This window comes from Aegilops tauschii, chromosome 6 (genome assembly GCF_002575655.3).
Source record: "Aegilops tauschii subsp. strangulata cultivar AL8/78 chromosome 6, Aet v6.0, whole genome shotgun sequence".
Taxonomy (NCBI): domain Eukaryota; kingdom Viridiplantae; phylum Streptophyta; class Magnoliopsida; order Poales; family Poaceae; genus Aegilops; species Aegilops tauschii.
This window is the reverse complement of record NC_053040.3, coordinates 437,407,861-437,422,121: the sequence shown is the minus strand read 5'-3', so window position 1 is coordinate 437,422,121 and position 14,261 is coordinate 437,407,861. Positions and strand designations below refer to the sequence as shown.

The 14,261-nt window shown below is 50.1% G+C and overlaps 2 protein-coding genes across 2 annotated transcripts; both read right to left on the bottom strand.

The window, feature by feature from the left end:
• Nucleotides 1-1,282: 1,282 nt before the first annotated feature.
• Nucleotides 1,283-3,818, bottom strand: LOC109738819 (uncharacterized). Its single transcript, XM_020297920.4, has 3 exons — nt 3,340-3,818; nt 3,047-3,159; nt 1,283-2,079 (listed from the first exon to the last, which is right to left on the bottom strand). The coding sequence occupies exons 1-3, from the start codon at nt 3,589-3,591 to the stop codon at nt 1,530-1,532; spliced, it is 915 nt and encodes a 304-aa protein (XP_020153509.1). The 5' UTR covers nt 3,592-3,818; the 3' UTR covers nt 1,283-1,529.
• Nucleotides 3,819-9,645: 5,827 nt separating this feature from the next.
• On the bottom strand, nt 9,646-13,889 carry LOC109738818 (uncharacterized). The gene is made up of 5 exons (XM_020297919.3): nt 12,478-13,889; nt 12,174-12,366; nt 10,652-10,845; nt 10,390-10,548; nt 9,646-10,283 (listed from the first exon to the last, which is right to left on the bottom strand). Exons 1-5 carry the CDS (start codon nt 13,854-13,856, stop codon nt 9,941-9,943), a joined length of 2,268 nt encoding a protein of 755 aa, XP_020153508.1. The 5' UTR covers nt 13,857-13,889; the 3' UTR covers nt 9,646-9,940.
• Between the last annotated feature and the right edge of the window lie 372 nt (nt 13,890-14,261).

The window sequence follows — 14,261 nt, the reverse complement described above, 5'->3', positions numbered from 1 at the left end:
TTGTTGCAGAATTTTAAAGATTTCTGCATATGGTCCCTCTTTACAACAAGAGCTTTGTTTCAGAAACACGCCGACTATTGCAACAAGAGCTTTGTTTCAGAAACACGCCGACTATTGCAACAAGAGCTTTATTCATAAACATGCTCTCTCGAAACCGCCGTACACCGTGAGCTTCGCCGGATGGTGGTGAGGGAGGATCGGCCCCGCCCGTCCCCACCTTCACGCCGCCACCGGCAAGCACCCCACCTCTAACCAAACATACCTCGTCACCATCCTCCTCTTCCTTCTGTTTTCTTCATCTCTCTGTATCTCTTGCCGCAGGAGCACCGTTCGCCGGTATCGTCATGGGTCCTTGCTGTGAAGCTCGCCGTCAACCCCGCCAGACCTCGCCGAGACGAGCTCCCGCCGCTCCCGGGTGTCCCCACCTCCTGCCCGCGGGTCATCCTCGTCGGATCCGGCGAGATTCGACTGGAATCCTCGTCGTCGTCGCCCTCCTAGCCGCACGAGTCTCCGCTCCCGCGGCTCCCGGACGTTCCTGCCTCCTGCCCGTGCGCCATCCTCGTCGGATCCGGCGAGATTCCTGGCCGCCATCGCCCTCCCGGCCGCACGAGTCACAGCCGCTGCAAAAAGCCAGACAGTTGCAAAACTCTCCTTTTCGAAACAAAGACTCAGTTGCAGAAACACATGTACACGGGGGGTGCTCTCGTCCATCTGATCAACAGAGGATCTGACGGACACGGAGTCGGCGAACGCGCCCTCGCGATCGGCCGGCCGAAGGTAAGCTTTTCTCATTTTTAATGCCCTTTTTTTGAACTTTTGAAAGCTCACTTCTATCATGTACAAATTGTCACGCTAGAATTGAACCGTTTACTTCAGAATTGGTGCAAAAAGATTCAAGATCTGCTAGCTCACCCGGATCTCCTCTACATGCTGCGGCTACTAGCATCAAAAAGCATCTAACAGACACACCCTTCATTATTCTTATATTCCATTTTTAGCTCCCGTGTATGTACGCGTATATGCGCTAACCTGATGAAGACATGATACACGCTCGTACGGATCTTATGCTTTGCTTAGAAAATGAACGGATCCTATGTTGATGGCTTGATTTGGTTAACGAGTTGTTGGAGCATCCTGTCAGAAAAAGCTTGTTACTACTAACAACGTATATGTTGCACCTAAGCACCGGCATGGCATCATGACACCGACACGTTCCCATGTGTATGTCTCAGACAGACTCGTGCACTATGAGGCGCTGTCCCCAGGTGAGATTACCAATTGCTATCAAAGAACAAGAAATTACTTCACTCGACCAGAGATGCACTGATCAATATACCACGGATTGTGTGATCACTAATTATCCTATTAATTACACGATGAAACATCTGCATGATCACAGAGAACAAAGCGAAATCCAGACGGCTAGAGAAGCTACTCACCATGAACAGCAAGATATGCACAACCCTTCTAATAGAAAATGAAAGAATTTTACTAGTTTGTACGGTTCCATGATCGACAGGTCAGAATGATCAATCGACCTCCGCCGCTAGAGGTGCTGCACGCAGGCTCGGCAGGTCGCTGCCTTCGCGCGCCGCGGCGGCGACCATAGCCAGCGCGTCCACGTTCTTCCTGCTGCTGGCCGGATCGGTGCGGCCGAGCTTGGGCGCGCCGGCGCGGCCGTTGGCGGTGGGCGCCGCGGTGACCATGGGAACAGGCGGCTGCGCGGCCTTCTTCCTGATGCTGGGCTCAGTGCGGCCGAGCGTGGCCGCGCCGTTCTTCCAGCTGCCGGGCTCGGTGCGGCTCGCGCTCCGCTGCCCGCGGCCCTTGCCGAGGTGGTGCTCGCAGAGGGAGTAGCCGACCAGCGTGGGCTGGCTGCAGCGCCACCCGCGCCCGTTGACGCGGCTGCACCGCGACCCTTCCATCAGCACCGGCGGGCCGCGCTGCCTCTTCTTGGCGCCGCCACCGATCTTGATCCCTTCCTTCACGTTTACGGGGACCACTGGCATTGCCGGGATGACGAGACGTTCTCCGGAACCGATCACCGGCCGCTCAGACTCGTTGCAGTGTCCATTCTCTAGGCTGCATTGCAACATATGGAGCATTAGTAAAAAAATTGGCCTGAAGTTGATGATACTAATACATCCAACGAAAACGAACATCTAGGTGGTAAATTGGCTAGAGTGGCACACACACGTACACGAGTCCCACATATCGATCGTCCGAACGGTTCCATCAAAGATGCAACGAGACGTCCAGTTCCAACTACTAGCAAGTAAACCAGCATGTGATGTGATGCAGGCCAGTGCCAAGAAGATAGTAGTATTAATCATGCGCGGTGTATAATACATGTGCAGGAAGACGGAACAGATCGTAACGTGCGTCCACAGGTACATGGCCCATGCATGTCTCCCCAAGAACATGGGGGTGCATCGCATCGCATTGCATTGCACCCATGGAGGACGGTGAGTGCAGATCGCAACAATGCGGGCATGGGTGGGGTGGGGAGGAAGAGGACAAAGCCACCAGGCTGTATGCCCATGATCGTCGAGATCCTCGCACGTCGGCATGCAAGGGGACAAAAGTAATCCCACGACGAAGTGGGTGCATGAGTCATGAGTGAGTGCACCGAAATACTACCACCATATGCTTTTTCTTCTTCTTCTATATACTAATAGTATGCGATCTATACCATGGACTGACAGTGTGCCGCATCGCCAAGAGGACGAGACAGTATTAAAATGGGTTGGAGTGATGGAGTCTACTGGGCTGGTGCCGTGGTGCGTGTCATGTGCCGAGCTGGCGCTGCATTGCACTGCCCCCACTAGTGCATCTGCATGTAAAACAGCAGGGAGGCCAACAAGGCCCATGAAACGGGAAAGAGGCCTTGGATGCTTTCCGATTCTACTCGATCCATCATTGCCGCAACCAGTATAGTATCATCGGCCGATTCGTCGGCCATGACTCGCGCCACCGAACCGATCCGCGCAGGCCGGTGACACTGACACGGGACGCTTTTGGCTCGTCGTCGTCACAGCGAATCACGTACCTCTCGTGGGTGCGGCCAGCTGCCCCCTGACGTTGCGCACCGCCGCCGTGGTTGTGAACCGGTGGGTCGTCGTCGTCGCTGCTGCTGCGTCCCGCCACCACCACGTTGCCGACCTGGCAGGTACAGATAGCGACTCAGTGAGGGCAGCCAGATCTGAGGGACACTTGGTGGCGAATTAATCCGGGTGCAACGAAAGGAGTTAATTGGCAGGCCGCTACTAGTAGTACAGATTGGAACGAAAATTCAGGAGAGGGGGGCCGGGCATGCACGCGGGCGAGTGTAACTGAATGTACCTGCGGCCCTGACGGCAATGCGGCCGGGCCGGGATCCGCGTCTGGGCGGAGCGGGTGTAACTCCACCTCCGACTCGATCCTCCTCTTCTTCCCCTGCTCGGCCTCGTCCCCCGGGAGAGGCAGCCAGTGTCGCTCCTCCGCGTTCGGCGGTGGCGGTGGCGGTGGGTGGGGCGCGGTGAACGGATCTGAGGGCAGCGGGTAGGGCGGCAGTGCCTGCTGCTGCTGCGCCTGCGGCCGCCTCCGGATCCTCATGGACGGAAACGGGGGGAGAGACCGACGGCAATGGAGATTTGGGGAGGGTGCAGATCAAAGAGAGGCAGGGGGGGTTGGGTGCAGTCCTCTCTCACTCACCTCGCCTCCCTCGTGGATCGCGATGCATTTATTTATGAGACGGGGGGAGGGGAGGGAGTGCAGCAGCGGATTTTTGGTGCAGTTTGGCTCGGCGTCTATCCGCGTTCGAGATCGGAGAGGGGAGGAAAGGGGCGGAAGGCGTGACGGCGTGAGGTGGGGACGTGGGGTGGGGTGGGGTGGGGTGTCGATGGATGCAATACGCCATGTGCGGTACAACTGTTGTTGCATGGGGAGACGGGGCGGCCGGGGCAGGCGGGGTTTGGTGGTATCGCTATGTGTACAAGGCATGCCTACGTATACGGGGCGGAGCTGATTGTATGCATCTCATCCTCGTATGGTGAGCGTGGCTTGCAGGATTCTTCTTCTAGCTGGAGAGGAGGGGATCGGATCAGATCAGAGTGACTAGATGAGACGCATTGTCACAGGGTGCACGTATGTATGTACGCTGCGCCCAGCCCACGGTGCCGACGTACGTGTCTTATACGTACGTGCAAGAGTGGTGCATTGCCGTTGTTGAGGTGCCTGTGGCGGTCACCGTCATCGTCATGCACTACTCCCTCACTGATCTAAACGTTTTTATATTAAAAAAAATTTACAGAGGGAGTAACGCTTACGTGAATGTCCAAACCTCTTGGCCCTTTGCATTCTGGGATGCACACATTTATCTATGGTTTTATTACAAACTAGATGACACCCCACGCGTGAGAGTGAAGATTGGCTGGAATGTATTTCGATCAATTTAGTTGTATGGAACAGAAGTTTAAAATTAATTTAATTGTATGAAATAGTTATTTTAAATTGAGAGTATAAGAACTAAATTTTCAAATACACATGGTTTACTATGTTTAATTATTCAGTTAATAATATAAGAAGTGGAATTTCAAATACGACATATCTCGATTACATTTGGTCGTATGAGAAATTATTTTTAAACTTAAGATATAAGAAGAACTGGAGTTTGAAATACATATGATTTACAATATTTAATTATTGAGTTCAGTCCTTTTTCATGCATATTTGCTTGCTTTTATTGGATGTCACTGAAGTGACTGCATATTTGCATGTTGAGGTGGGCATTTTCCGTGCATGTTCGCATGCTGAGATAACATGTGTGCATGTTACGAGAAATATGTTAGTAGAGAGCTAGCTATTAAGATATACTACCTCCGTTCCTAAATATTTGTCTTTTTAAAGATTTCAAATGTATTACCACATACGGATGTATATAGACATATTTTAGAGTGTAGATTCACTCATTTTGCTCCGTATGTAGTCACTTGTTGAAATCTCTAGAAAGACAAATATTTAGGAACAGAGGGAGTACAGGTACATGCAAGACAAGCATCTTGAGTACATGGAGTGGATAGCAAATGACATGTCCATGACAAAGGTGAAAAAAAGAACCTATGAAATGTCGCCACTCTTTCAGGCCAAACCTTCAACAGGCTACGAGAGTGCGCCATTGTGGACTCTAACCAACAAAGGTGAGATCACGAGTTTTCACCCAAGACTAAAGTGGTGTTTTAGTCACTATGCTGAATGAGGGTCGTCAAAGAGTTGCGCCACCCATGACTTTGTCTCAATCCGGCAGGATATCCCCTGGAGATGGTCCTCGCATGCCACCAGCGGAACTCCTCTAGATCATGCACTAATCATCCAAAATCTTAACAAAATCAATGTCTGTGTTTAATCTGATTATGTGATCCAACAGTTCAAACCTTGTTGATGAATGGAGGAGAAGATAAATCACCACGACATGGTTGCAGCTTGTATGCTCTAGCGACATGACTAAGAGTCACCAATGACAGACACAGATCAATGTCATGCATTATGCAGTCACGTGACACTCGGTCATTCCTACCCGGACAAAGCGTCACCTCGCTCGTAGCCAATGGCCCTTCCAAAGCAGATCGTTGTTGTGCACAAAATATCTTAACATGGTTAGCGACCACCTGTAGTAATGGTTCTTAAAATTGAAAAGAATTGTTTTCATGTAACATGCAAGGTTTCACTAGATGGTTACTGAGCATAGCTAACCTAGATGGTAAGCGTTGAACTATATCCATTGATTCATTTCGGTGAGTGAATAGGTAATGGTTTGACATAGCATGCTCGAGCGGCGCAGTCGAAGCGTCACCTATGACACCCCTATTATCCACACTAGTTGCTACCATGACACAATCAGCGTGATGCCCCACCATCCACATGGCTCAAAAGTTGCCCACCCGCATGTGTGACAATGCCTGCCGCCCTAGAAGAAGACTTTCGCGTGTTGCTACACCACCAGAGAAGAAAAACCCACCGGTCTTTTGGTAGTGGGCCCACCAGGCCACCACCATCTCAATCTCTGGAAGAAGATTGACCCTTGCCCCGGTTGTCCACATGGCTAAAACAATGCCCCCCGCATGTGTGCAAATTGATGCCGCCCTAGAAGAGGACTTTCGCGGGTCGCTAAACCACCAAAGAAGAAAACCCTGCCACTCTTTTGCTAGTGGTCCCCCCACCATCTCAATCTATAGAAGGAGACCGACCCTCGTTGCCGCCATCCACATGGCAGAAATGCTTCCCACCGCCTTTGTGCCAATGGCTGCCGCCCTAGAAGAGGACTTCTGCGTACAACACCAGATAAGAAAACCACACCACTCTTTTGGTAGCAGGTCCAGCCCCATCTCGATATCTGGAAGGAGATTGACCCTAGTCACGGCCGCCCATGGCCGAAACGCTGCCCACCGCCTATGTGCAATGTCTGACGACTTTTGCGGGTCGCACCACCAGGGAAGAAAATCCCACCACTCTTTTGGCAATGAACCCACCACCATATGGATCTCAGGATTAGAATTCTTAGGATTTTTTCTATGTTTTTTTATTTATAGAATTAAACCCTATAGGGATTTTTTTTCTAAGAATTTTTTTAACTACTTCCCATAGGATTTCTAGCATCCACTCAAACCGCTTTGAAAGAATCATTTGTTTTCCTATGATGCAATCAAACAACCCAAAATCCTATAGAACTGAGATAAGCATAACATTTCAATTCTATATATTTTTCCTACTCTTGTGTGTTTAGAATCCTGCGAATCAAAAAGGCCTAGGACTAGGATGGTAGGACTTTGTGGTTCAAGCTTTCATGGAGCATGTCTAATCTGTATGGTAAGCAATGAAATATATGCATTCATCAGTCTTGCAAGTCAGTTACAATTTTTTGTTGGGAGGAAAGTGACAAATTTATTTTCTTAGGGGTAAACTTACTTCAGTTACATACATCCACCCTGGTCATGCGCACGGTACTGTTTATCTCTTCTTCTTTTTGATGTGGAGTTTCTGCTTATCCTCTGGCAGAGCACGTTACTGCTTAATCAATAGTCATAGTCAAACAAGTTCACTGCCTTTGTCGGGCATCATGGCCGTTTCTTGTAGAGTTGCTTCTAGTGGGCCAGCAATCCAGCATGCCTTGGGCCTGTTCACGTAGCACTCTTTTTGCTTTTGTAGAATTCCAAAATTCCGCGTGAAGAGAAATTAAGAAGATGCGCCAGGCACATGTGGCTTGCTGTTTTGCCCACATAATCTGCATCTCCCCCATGAACATTGATTTTTATTTATTTTTTGCAAGAAACTATGAACATTGATATACTTTACAGATTCTAAAAAAAAAGGTGCCACAGAAATTCTACGATGACGTGAAAAATCGGAGGGGTCTGCGGGGTACCATGTAAACTCGCCTTGATTCAGGAGGCCGATGGAGCTTCATGTGTCCCACATGACATGAGTTAATGTGCACTTGTAATCCCTTCTCGCATGGGAGTCCAGGAAGGCAAGCAGAAGAGATGAATGGTTCGTTGGACGATTTAAAGGCAGAGCTAGCAGGGGCACTGTGGCATGACCTTCCCACGAGGATGGACCATCGAAGGATTCAGATGGTTCGGTGGTGGGCACCGAGACATCAAGACCCTGGACACATCTTATGCAGGCAACGGCACATGTTCTTCGACAGCCCAGCACGGCCGTAAGCCCGTAACAACTAAAGAGCATCAGTAGATGAACAATGAAGTGCCAAATGACACTCGAATCATTCAGAAACCCATGCAGGAGAAGGGCGTGGTTTCGTGCGATCCATGTAAATGGATCTCACAGTCTACAGGCGTCATTGGTAGGATCTGTTTAAAGGGCAACTAACTATGCGGATGCCATGCGACAAGGCAAAGGACCAGATTGATTGCGTGAACGGAGAGAAACACGGGAAAGGACCAGCAGAACCTGCTTTAAGTATGATTTCCGATCAAAACGGTAATCACATTGCCGCGGACTAGAGTGCGGCGTATCACCTGCAAGAATCCCCTCGAAGGAATGGCAATGGGAGGCAGCAGCGAGAGGCTGCACAAGTGCTTTCAACTTCAGAAGTTCAGTTTTTTTTTAGGGGGACTACAGAAGTTCAGTGGGTAGCACTGTGGTCCATAGCCCATCAGGCCCGAACTGGTGACTTCTCCGTTGCACCTGGTGCCCACGGCCCACCCACGTGGCCCGCTTCTGGAGTCCATCCATTGGTCTGGTGAAGTCTAGGCTCGAACTCCAGCGACGGGCCGCCGGCGGTATTCGATTTTTTTTCCCATTTCCCATTCCAACAGTAGCACCTTTTGCTAGTTCGAATAATATCTCTTTTTTAAGGCATCATTATGCATCGAGCTTGTGCTCTGAGATCAGAATTGGTAAAATGTATCCGTTACAGCACCTCGCTACATTCAGAAATAGCAAGAGGAGATAAGCTAGGTGCCTAGGTGCTGCAAATAGGTCGGCGGTGAACCCATTTAGAGCTGACTTGCTTTCAAAGCTAGTAACCTCACTGCATCCGTAGGTCAACAGAACAAACACCTAAAGGCTAAAGGCACTTAGGTCTTTGCTATTATCCAGAATTTGTTATCTGACCATCAAAGCGAACTGGCTCACTTCACTAAGGAATTAGGAGATGTCAGTTACGTACTTGATCTGACTATTTAATCTCCACTTCAGTAAGGAATTAGGAGAGGTCAAACACTTGATCTGACTGTTTATAGCTCCACAGTTTTTCACTATATCTTAGCTCTGCTCAGGGATCTGAACGATTATCATGATATGCAAATAGGATCTGAATTCTGAAAATGACATGTTGTTCAATGTCCTTGGGCGTCTAGCAAGCTCAGGGAAAATACCGGCAAACTTGCGATAGGAAATATGTGTACACTCACCATTATTATCGTCCGGTGAATTGTTCAGGCTTGTTTCAGTAAGTAAGTACGCAAGATAACTTCAGGCAAAGTGCACAGCAGCTGCAGCCTGCAGCTGAAGCCAGACTTAAAAGGGTTGCAAGGTGGTGGAGCGTCAGTTGTTATTACTCGTTGTTATTAGGTTCGGTCCACCTTTGCCATGTAATAGTACTAATTTTCATATATATTACGACCCTGTTCGGAGGTACTCCGCTCCGCAGCTCCACTCCCGGAGCAGGTGGAGTCGTAGTTGAAATTTGTGGAGCGGCTGTTGAAATTTGTGGTTCTGTCCACCTTTGCCATGTAATACTAATTTTCATATATATTATATATGATGAGCTCTTTTTTACTTGATTTTAGCACCCATTGGTACCCAAACAATGACCAACTGTAAAACATATTGTGGATAATATAATGTTTTCCCTAGCACAGCGCCCTTCGACTGACAGTCTATATCCTAAAGATATCTCACCAGAGTGCTTCGGCATATCTAGGCTTCAAAATCGGCTGTACCGCACGTTGATCTGACAAGGAACAGGCTTAACAAGAGCTTCCATAGGACAATGAAATCAGGATGCACAGCATCAAAAGCACTATAGATTCAGAACTAATACAAGGATTGCTATGTTCATACAGCCACTTTTCTTACTATACTATTCAACACACCAACTCAAAGAATGCTCACTACAATAGCATTCAGTGAACAGAAAGATAAGGATTCATGAAAAACAAAGAGCTATTCTGAATTTCTGATGCAGTATACACTATTCTTTGGTTCTGATTATTGCTAGCTGGACATGGATTTTACATCATAAACTCCTATGATTCTATACAGAGTTCCTGTTGGTAATGAGAGTTAGATATCTGATAGATTGCCTACTTTACTCTATGCAAGGATTCCAAAACCCTTTGACCTATCGATTTTGTCAACTATATATGCCTTGACCGCTTCGGCTGGCATGTTGCAACAAACAACAGCTCATGTACAGGAACAAGTGATTCGGCACTTGACTTTATTGGTGTAGCATCTGATGCTGCTTGACCAGAATCTGTGCGTAGAGGAGCTCGTTCCAGGAGTCTGGCACTCCAGGAAGGCACCAGTGGCTGCAGTCCTGGTATAGCTCTGGGGACTTGCGCTCCTCCTCGCTCAACTTCTGCTTGCGGTAGACTGAAGGATGTCCCTCCTTCCTGTAGTCAGTCATCCTTGTAATGTTCAGGTAGGCCACTGGTGTTTTCATCCCATGGAGGACCTCCTCCAGAATGCTCATCTTCTGCGGGTATGGCATGAGGTACTTTCCGTTTGTTATCGGCTCAGTTTCCTTGTCGCAGCTGCCGCCTGAATTCCACTGCCCTCCGCTGCACAACAGAAACACACACATTTGCAAACATCAGTTGCTGTGATAACGATATGACACCGCGAACTGAACTTGTAGGAGATGAGATCAGAAAAGTCTCTACGAACCTGAAATGGGACGCTGAGTAGCCTCTGAAAAACACAGTTGTTTTCTTGGGATTTATATTGGAATCAACCCACCTGGCCCAGGTGTTGAGAGCTCTCCGGTAGGCGTCATGGACATTCAGCTGACTGTACACTTGGTTGCCCTCTTGATAGTAATCTTTCCTGTAGCACATTTGACATACTTGTAACGGTAAGGAACAATTGAAATGCAGAACACATCACATGAACATCTTTATTGAATCATATTGTGCGAATAGAAGCTTACCCAAGGGAAGTTTTCTCATGTGTCCACCAGTGCCCAGTATTGAAAACAATGACATCTGCATTCTTGTACCTCGAGGATGATTGATCAATTTTGTCAAGCCTAAGAGTTTCCTTTTTCTTTCCACGCGTGACAAGCATATCCCATTCCTGAACAAGGAAAGGGGAGCGGAAGAACTCCACAGTACAATTGTAGTCCTAGACAAGATAAATTTAGCACATAAGCTTTCATCCTAAATACTGAAACAACCTCAGATAGCAATTCTGAAGAAAAACAGCAAAAACAGAACAAGGCATAAGAAAAGCACAGAGCAGAATATTCCCACATTCATGCTCTGACTTGCTACATGTAAAAATGTTTATGCTCTGATTTTTGCTACATGTAAAAATGTTTATGCTCTGATCTGTTGCATATAAAAAAATTATGCCCTGATCTGCTAATGGTTTGCTTCATTGAAAATGTGTTAATGCTCCTATTTTCATGACAAAAATGTTCTGATCTCGGTTGTTTTGATTCAGTGGAATTTCGTTAATGCTCCAGTTCATGTACGGTGCAAGAAGTGAATTCTAAAATGTAAGTTCAGAGTCAGAAAAGGAAGTGTGTAAATATGCATGAAATAAACTGTGTTGCGCAAAATGAAAAGGATCTAAGAATGTGAATTGAATATAGTGCAATGGGTTTATTGTATATCAAGCAAGAGTCTTAAAGTTTTGAAGGGTGGAGAAGATAGGCAGGGGAATGGTATTTTTGAAGAAAAGCACTGTATATGTACCTGACATGAGAAAAGAGTAAAAATTCTTCAGGAATTAAGATCTTTTTGTGGCTGGTGGTACAGAAAAGAATTTGACCAAAGGCAATCTGATTCAGAGAGGCTGGGTGGGGCCTTATACGTGTCATTTCTGTGGCCACGACTAAACGATTTACGTATTATATCCAACTGTGTGTTTTTGTTCAGACTTTGCCTAGAATTGGAGATGAACTCTTCGGTGTATCGGGGCAATGTTTTCTTGTGAAGGACAGGGGTTTGATGTTTGTGGGGATTGTGTCGCTGTTCTGGTGTGTATGGAAACTGCGGAATGCTGCATGTTTTGAGCGCAAAGCAGTAGTGTATCCCAATGAAGTTATGTTTCTTTGTCAGTTGAACATTACAATGTTGAGCTGTATTGCAGAAAAATGAGGCAACCAAACTGATGGTGATCCAATTAGCTCGGCGATGGAGCAAATTGCACGGGAAGTCTTCAACAATTCGAAAGAATGGAGGCCAGCAGCGCCCAGATTCCAGTGGATGCCGCCGTAATTGTAGTTCGCTGTTCTGGCTATCTAATTATGTTTCGGGGTTGTTGCTAAAAATGATGAGTTACTTTCCTGTTTGGTATCAAGATTATGTAGCGAATGTGGTTTCTATTATTGTAAATCTGGGGGCAACCGCTTTCTAAAAGAAAAGTTCATCCTAAATGCTGAAACAAGCTCGGATAGCAACTTTGAAGGAAAGCAGCAAAAACAGAACATGGCATAAGAAGCCAACCTGAAAGAGGAAAGAGTAGGAGCCCTCGGCCCTGAACTTGTGGTTCCCGGACACCTCAAAAACCCTCCTCTTGTCTTTTACAGAACTCCTCAAGATGCAAACGAGTGACTCCCACATGTTTCTGTTGAGTGAATCGCCAACGAACACGAGTCGCTTTCCCCGCAGCCTCTCCAGCATATCAGTTGGGTTCAACCTAAAATAAGGCATCAGCATCACGCCATCACATAACTGAATCTGTCATGCATAAAGAACTAACTGAATTCACACACACAAACTGCATGGGTGTTTAAGCAACTGTGCTCACCTCGGGATGCTGCACCCGCGGGGCTGCCACCGGAGTCTCTGGTAGGCCTTATCGGGGCGGCCGTTGAGGTGGCAGTTGAAGGACTCGTCGACGTGAGGGCACGATCCCTCCGGGTAGAGAGGGTACGAGTCGTCCCGGACCCAATTGCCGTAGAACATGTCGCATCGGCCCATCGCCTCGATCGAGTGAAGCTTCTTCGTCTGACCACCAGCATTGGCAGCCTCTTTGGCAGGATGTCTGTTCCCCATCACCGGCACCGCGCTGCTGTTGGTGGCCTGTGCTGCGTGGCCTTTCACCAAACCGGCGCTCCCTTGAGAAGGAGCAGTGGCTTCCTTGTGCATAGTCTTCGTACTGTTGCTTCCACCTGAAGCAACAGCAGCTCTGTTTACACTCTGCTGCTGATCATGGTGGGCCGCCGAATCTTGAGCGGTGTGGTTCTTGCCTGGATGTCCTCTCCTATGAGGCGCAGCAACATTGCCGTGCAGCATCGCTGAAACTGCACTGCGGGTCTGATTGACGGATGGAATCGCCGTCCCGTTGCTCGCCGTGGCTTCCGCTGAACTTGCATTCACCTCGGAGCCGTTGATCCGAACAGGCGCACCTCCCTTCGCCGTGGTGCCAGTCTGGGCTGAACCGCCGATCGTGGCCCCAGCCTTCGCCTCAGCAGCTGCGATTCCTGAGGAATTGTTGGGAGCAGCAGCGGCGATACCTGACGAATTGCTGGCCGCTTCACCGCCTCCCGCGTGATCACGGGGCGGCGCGTCGCTCCGCGCCGCCGAAGCAGCAGCGTTACCGGTAGCGGGGTTGTCGGTGCGAACTCCTCCCGAATTGCCGCCTGGTACCGCTCCTCCGCCTCCCGATTGCTGGCCAGGACTGGAGCCGTTGGTCCGCGCGCCCACCGCCGCGGTAGCGTTACTGGACTCGGAATTGCCGCCGCGAACTCCTCCCGAATTGCCGCCCCCGGATTGCCCGTGAGGACGAACCGCAGTTGACCCGTTGGTCCCGGCCGGCCCGCCGCCCGCCGCGAGCCCGCCGCCGCCCGGCCCGCTCCGCCTCGCCGCGACGACGCCGGGACCGGGAGGCCCGGGGAAGGAGGAGTGGGAGGAGTTGGCGGGGAAGAGGGAGGAGAAGAAGCCCGAGACCTGCGCGCGGTAGGGCGAGGCGGAGGCGAGGACGCCGTCGAGCCACGCGGCGGAGGGCGAGGAGGGCGGGGGCGCGGGGAGCGAGGGCGCGAAGGCGAGGAAGGCCGCGAAGGCGCCGAAGGCGAGCGCGACGCCGTAGATGCAGAGCCTGGCCCGCCGCGCGGCCGCGAGGGCCCCGGCGCCGAGGTGGTCGGCCGCGGACAGGCCGCCGTGGCCCCTCCACGCCGCGCCCTTCATCCGATCGCGCCCGCTCCGCCCCGCGGCGGGGCTGCGGGGGAGGGGGACTGCCGGGGGGTTTAGGGGCGGGCGGCCGGGGGAGGGGGAGGGGGAGGGCGCGGGGTGAGCTGCGGGTGGTTAGTGCTGCCTGCGGCCGGTTGTTTTGTAGGGAGGAGGCGGTGGGAGTGGCGGTGGTGGGCGGTGACGGCGAGGCGAGGTGCGGGCTGGGAGCGAAACCAACTGATCTCTTTTGCGGGGGGCTTTTGAATTCCTCCTCCCCTCCCGGAGTTTCTCTGGGTTTTGCGTGGGCCCCACGACGCGATAATCTCTCGGGGAGTTTACTTGATTGGCTGTCAACGCAGCAAGTCAAATCACTCTGGGTTTCTTCCTCGTTGGTGTGGTGCGATGTGCCGTGTTTGGCAGTGG

Excerpts from the sequence above, each read along its gene's own strand:
- LOC109738819 (XM_020297920.4), bottom strand. The coding sequence starts at position 3,591 with ATGAGGATCCGGAGGCGGCCGCAGGCGCAGCAGCAGCAGGCACTGCCG. Across the intron at positions 3,160-3,339 it reads CATTGCCGTCAGGGCCGCAG|GTCGGCAACGTGGTGGTGGC; the intron begins GTACATTCAGTT and ends TGTACCTGCCAG. Across the intron at positions 2,080-3,046 it reads GCTGGCCGCACCCACGAGAG|CCTAGAGAATGGACACTGCA; the intron begins GTACGTGATTCG and ends GTTGCAATGCAG.
- LOC109738818 (XM_020297919.3), bottom strand. The coding sequence starts at position 13,856 with ATGAAGGGCGCGGCGTGGAGGGGCCACGGCGGCCTGTCCGCGGCCGAC. Across the intron at positions 10,846-12,173 it reads CCTACTCTTTCCTCTTTCAG|GACTACAATTGTACTGTGGA; the intron begins GTTGGCTTCTTA and ends TATCTTGTCTAG. Across the intron at positions 10,549-10,651 it reads CATGAGAAAACTTCCCTTGG|GAAAGATTACTATCAAGAGG; the intron begins GTAAGCTTCTAT and ends AATGTGCTACAG.